Genomic DNA, 6,145 nt, shown 5'->3' on the forward strand with positions numbered 1-6,145 from the left:
CTGGCTATTTTTAAGATTTTCTCTTTGTCCCTTGTTTTCAGCAATTTTATTATGTTGTGGTTACTTGTTGATTTCTTTGATTTATTCTTCTTATGGCTTACTTAGATTCTAAAAACAACAGTATGATATCTTTTATTAGTTTAAAAAAATTTGGCCATTACATATTCAAATATTTTCTTTACCTATTTTTTTTTTCTCTCTCTCTTCCCCTTCTGAAATTCTAATTATGCACATGTTAGCTTTCATCACGCCCCATATATCTCTTTTAAGTTTTCTCTCTGGAAGAGAAAATCCAGCTGTGTTATTTTCTTTTGAGATGTCTACATGTCAATATTTGTAGCCTCAATGTTGGCTTCTTGTCCACAATTGTCTTCTCATCTCTGCATTACTTGGTGAATGTGGCTTTGCATATTGATATTCCTTAATTTGCAGTTGAGATTAACTTCTGATGTGAAAAGACTGAAGACAGCTTGAATTATCTTAAAAACTGGAAAAGATATTAACCAAGTTTTGCTAAAGCCAGGACTGGAAATGAACAGAAAGAAACACTTTGATACACAACAATTTAAACCTGCATTTTTAGGTCTGCCCATTGCCTTTCATCTCTATATTTCCTTGTATTTATCACCTCAGCAAGTTTACATGAATTCGACGTCTATCTGTTGTATTGGCTCAGTATGCCGTCAGTTCTTATTTGCTTAGAATGTAAAGAAAGCAAGAACCACAGTAACTGACAGATTTTTGATCACTAAATATTAAAAATGTCTCATGAGGGCAAAATGAGAGTTGACAGGATTATGATTAAAGTCTGCAAAGTAATGATATCAAGTGAAACACTAGTTCACAAATAATTCTAAAATATCATAATTATTAGAACAAGGCAAATAAAACAGCTAATTTTAGGACAAATAGAGTGAAGTGACAATACAATGATATTAATCATCATTTGCATCATGATTTATAGTTTATTAGCAATTTTCAAAGATATTTCAAGGACACTATGCATTTAGAAAACATATTGTGTTGTTTTTATGATTCCCATTTTGTAGATAAGATTTAAAGAAATCTGTAACTTATTCAAACATACACAACTAGTAAGTGGCAAAGCCAGAGTCAAAACCCAACTCTGATTTTAGTTCTTAATTTTAGCTATTTCCAGGGGCTAATAAAAACATTGGGCTTGTTATTTTAAAAGATGGTGTGGTTTCAATATACGAATAAGCTCAAAGTTAATAAATCTTAGAAAGACATAATAATAAAATTTTGGTTAAAAAAATGGTTTGGTTTTGTCCCTAAGCTTCTGATGTTCTGTGGAAGACAATCACCGACCTCCATAAAACATTTTGTTGAAGGGTAGGACAGGTTATATGTCTGAAATAGTCAATACATTTTAAAATTTTTAATTCATGTTTTTATTTACATACATTAAAATTTACTTTTAGTGTACAGTTCTATGAATTTAGAATAATTGTAGACAAACGTGTACCTTTGACCAAAATCAAAAGACAGAATGATCCTATTGTTCCTTTGTTCTGTCCCTTTGTAATCAATCCCTCTCCCAGCCCAAAACCCTTGCAATCACTGATTTGTGTTCTGTTCCTATAATTTTGCTTTCCATAATGTCATAGAAATAATAGTGTATGTAACCTCTTGGGTCCAGCAACTCTCTCTTAGCATAATGCGTTTGAGATTCAGCCATACTGTGTGAACCAATAGCTCATTCTCTTTTATTGCTGAGAAGTGTTCTCTTGTGTGGATTTACCAGTTTGTTTGTTCATTTACTGGTAGGAGGACATTTAGGTTGTTTCCTGTTTCTTTTGATTAAGAATAAATCTGCTATAAATATTTGCATACATGTTTTCATGGGAGTGTATTTTTCATTTCCCTTGAGTACACACCTAGAAGGGGTGTCCAGTTGCTCTGTGTCTCCTGACACTGTCTGTCTCATGACACTTGATTTTGTCAGTCTTTTCCCCATATCCTGATAGGTGTATGTTGGTATCTCACTGTGGTTTTAATTTGCATTTCTTTTGACGAATGATGTTATGTATCTTTTCATATATTTATGTGCCATTTGAATGTCTTCATATGGCAAACTTCAAATAGTTTTTTTTCAGGGATTACTTGGTTTTTAATTGAGTTTTGAGAGGTTTTTTTTATATTCTGCATACTAATTCTTCGTTGGATGTGCAATTTATAAATATTTTTCTCACTGAATGTTATCTTTTTATTCTCTTACCAGTGACTCACAGAAGTTTTTAATATTTTAATTTTAAATCAATTTTAAACTTAAAGAAAAGTTACAGTAGTGTAGAAAGTTTCCATAAATCCTGTACCCGATATCCCTTAATGGTAACATCTTATCTAACTTTAGTTCTATTATTAAAGTCAGGAAATTAGCGTTGGTAAAATTATTGTTAACTAAAGTAGAGACTTTTTTTGAATTTCATCAGTGTGTCAACTAAACCTTCTTTTTCTGTGCCAGCATTCTATCCCACTGCATTTAGTTTTTATCTCTCTTTAGTTTCCTGTACTCCATAAGAGTTCCTTATTCTTTATTTTTTTGTGACTTGACCATAGAATGTTTCAGGTAGTTCAATTAAATGATGGATTGATTGATTTTTATGGTTTGTGCTTTTGATATATAAGACATCTTTGCCTAAACCAAAGTTTCAAAGACATTCCTCAGAGATATTGCAGTTTCAGTTTTCATATTTAAGTCCATAATCCATTTGAGTATATTTTTTGTATAAGGTGTTAGGTATGCGTCTAGGATCTTTGTTTACTCTCTTGTTTTATTTTTATATATGAGTGTTCATTTGTTTCAGAAATATTTATTGAAAACGCTATTTATACTCCATTTATTTGCCTTTGCAAAATTTGTCAAAAAACAATTGATCTCATGTGTGTGGATCTGTTCCTGGGTTCTCTATTTTGTTCTATTGACCTATGAGTCTCTTCTTTCACCAGTACCGCATAATATTAATTAATGTAGCATTATGACAAGTTTTGAAATCAGGTAGTGTGAACTCTTCAACTTTGTCGTTTTCCAAAAGTGTTGTCTATTGTAATTCTTTTGCTTTTTTTTACAAACTTTAAAATTAACTTGTTAATATCTACAAAAAAATCTGTTGGGATTCAGATTGGGATTACACTGATTATATAGATTAATTTGGGGATACTGATTTCTTAACAACATTGAATCTTCCAATCCAGGAACACAGTTTATTTCTCCATTTATATATGTCTTCTTTGATTGCTTTCATTAATTTTTTTAATATATTGATCCTGAACATATTTTATTAAATTTTGGTGCTGTTGTAAATGGTACTAGTTATTTCAATTTTGTTTCCATTTTTTGGCTGCTAACACATGGAAATACAATGTATTTTTGTATATTGAATTTATATCTAGTAACTTTGCTAAATTCACTTACTAGTTCTAGAAGCTTTTATTGTAGATTCCTTAGTATTGATTATATAGAAAAACATATTGCTGTGAATAGAAAGAGTTTTGTTTCTTTCTTTTTATCCTCTTGATTTTTATTTTTTCTTCCTTTATTGCACTGACTAGGACTTTCAATATGATATTAAATATTTCTAATTTCATAAGCATCAATTTTTTTCAATTCTCAAATTTCTATCTGCTTCATTTTCCATACTTTATATTTCTCTGCTGAGAACTCCTATCTTTCCATTCATTTCAAGTGGGTTTATCTATACCTCATGGAGCACATTAAAATTTATATCTAGTATCTTTGTCTGAATTCCAAAGTTGGGTTGGCATCTGTTGATTATCTTTTCCCTTGAGAATTGATTACATTCTCTTGGTTATATATTGAATAATTTTAGATTTCATCTTGGACACTTTTGATGTTACATTGTTTACACTCTGGATTCTGTTAAAAATCTCTGGAGAATACTTTGATTTTTGTTTTCTTATTATTATTTTTTTTTTTTTTAACAAATTGTCAATCCAGTTAGCATCAGACAAGTAGTTCCTCTTGCCTTCTTGGCAGTGCTTTCAATGTCAGTTCAATTTTCAAAGCCTTTAATATGCTGCATTGTGTTTGTCCATCAAATGTACCACTCAGAGGTTAGTCTAAGACTTGGATGGTGTTTTAAATTGTAGTTCAGTGATACTTCTTGGGATCCATTCCACACAAGCAGAATTTGGGAGTGAATCCTGGCTTTGTTCCCTTTCCCAGCTCTCTTGTTTCCAGAGATATAGACTCCCACAACCCTCAACACATACACATACACACACAGACACACACACACACACACACACACCCCGATTCTCTTTCCCCTATGTGAGGATCCTTTATCCAGAAACTGAAATTTGTCTTCAAGTTGTTATTCCTCATGCTGCTGCTACAGAATTCCAGAATTGAGATTACCTTGGGGGCAGGGCTGGAAGACAAACAAGAAAAGAAAGAGGAAAAAACAGAGATTCTCTCATTCCCTTTGATCATGGAAGAACCTTTTATCAGGTTTCAGTCAAAAATATGTGTCAGCTGTTGGAATTTCAGCGTCCAGAACAGCCACCATACAATTCTATAATTGTGAACCACACTCAGCTCAAAAGCACAAGAGAAAAGAGGAGGAAAGAGCCAAAGCTCCCATCTGTATAGGTTTCTCCTTCAGATTCTGTCTCCTTTCCACAATCTGCCTCCTCTTCTTTACTTTTAAGAGCTCTTTGGTGAATACTTTTTGTATTTTACCTAGAGTTTTTAACTGTAATCCATGGGAAAGATAGACTGTAGTGAACTTATTCTAACTTGACCGAAACCAAAAGTTCCAGGATATAGTCAAGAATTTTATTATCTTTATGTTTTTACGTAAATATGTCCCTACTTAAGAAGGTCACCTGTGATTGTTAAAACCTGAAACCAATACATCCAACAGAGAGCTACTTGGTTAGACATCAGTGTACACACTTTGGAGAACTGTGTTCTTATTGAAAGTCTAACATTCTGACAAAGATGAGGAATGCCTCGGTGGTAACTGAATTTATACTTCTGGGCATCCCACACACAGAGGATCTGGAGGCCATGCTCTTTGTCCTGTTTTTGTCCTTCTACATCTTCACTCTTATGGGGAACCTGCTCATCCTACTGGCAATTGTCTCCTCAACTCGGCTTCACACCCCCATGTACTTCTTCCTGTGTAAACTGGCTGTGTGTGACATGTTTTTCCCTTCTGTGAGTTCCCCCAAGATGCTCTTCTATCTGTCAGGGAACAGTCGAGTCATCTCCTGTGCTGGCTGCATGTCCCAGCTCTTCTTCTACCATTTCCTGGGCTGTACTGAGTGTTTCCTGTACACAGTGATGGCCTATGACGGCTTTGTTGCCATACGTTACCCTCTACGCTACACGATAATCATGAGTCACAGAGTATGTGCCATCCTGGCCATTGGGACTTCATTTTTCGGCTGTATTCAGGCCACCTTTCTAACCACTCTCACCTTCCAATTGCCATACTGTGGCCCTAATGAGGTGGACTATTACTTCTGTGATATCCCAGTGATGCTGAAGCTGGCTTGTGCAGATACATCAGCCCTGGAGATGGTGGGGTTCATCAGTGTGGGCCTCATGCCCCTCAGCTGCTTCCTTCTCATCCTCACCTCCTACAGTCTCATTGTTTGTTCCATTCTTCAAATCCAATCTACTGAAGGACGACGCCGTGCCTTCTCCACCTGCAGTGCCCACCTCACTGCCATCCTCCTCTCTTTTATGCCAGTGGTCCTCATCTACCTACAGCCCACCCCCAATCCTTGGCTTAATGCAACTGTTCAGGTCCTGAACAATCTGGTCACCCCCATGCTGAACCCCTTGATCTACAGTCTGAGAAATAAGGAAGTGAAATATTCTCTGAGAAAGGTGCTCCAGCAAGTGGCCTTCCTTCCTGAGAAGTGATAGAGATCAGTAGCTACATTTTAATAACATCACATTGCTTACAAAAGGTATATACTTTTCTGTGATAGAGAGCACTGATATCATCAGTGTCCCCCTTTACAGATGAAGAAGCAAAGATTTGCAGACATAAATACAATTTGTCAAGGTTACATAACTAATAAATTATCCTGTTCAGGAAGGATTATGTCTTCCCAGTTGGCAAAAGAGCCTAGACCTTCTGTCCCTCAT

At 34.9% G+C, this 6,145-nt stretch overlaps 1 protein-coding gene across 1 annotated transcript; it reads left to right on the forward strand.

Annotated features, from left to right (window-relative positions):
- The first annotated feature begins 4,984 nt into the window (after positions 1–4,984).
- LOC101398662 (olfactory receptor 10D1B-like) lies at positions 4,985–5,917 on the forward strand. Its single transcript, XM_004443618.1, has one exon. The coding sequence runs from the start codon at positions 4,985–4,987 to the stop codon at positions 5,915–5,917; it is 933 nt and encodes a 310-aa protein (XP_004443675.1).
- The last annotated feature ends 228 nt before the right edge of the window (positions 5,918–6,145 follow it).

The sequence above is a fragment of the Ceratotherium simum genome, chromosome 7 (genome assembly GCF_057802395.1).
Source record: "Ceratotherium simum simum isolate JZ-2026a chromosome 7, ASM5780239v1, whole genome shotgun sequence".
Classification (NCBI taxonomy): domain Eukaryota; kingdom Metazoa; phylum Chordata; class Mammalia; order Perissodactyla; family Rhinocerotidae; genus Ceratotherium; species Ceratotherium simum.

Bases quoted from the DNA above. Each gene is read 5' to 3' on its own strand.
- LOC101398662 (XM_004443618.1), top strand. From the start codon at position 4,985: ATGAGGAATGCCTCGGTGGTAACTGAATTTATACTTCTGGGCATCCCA.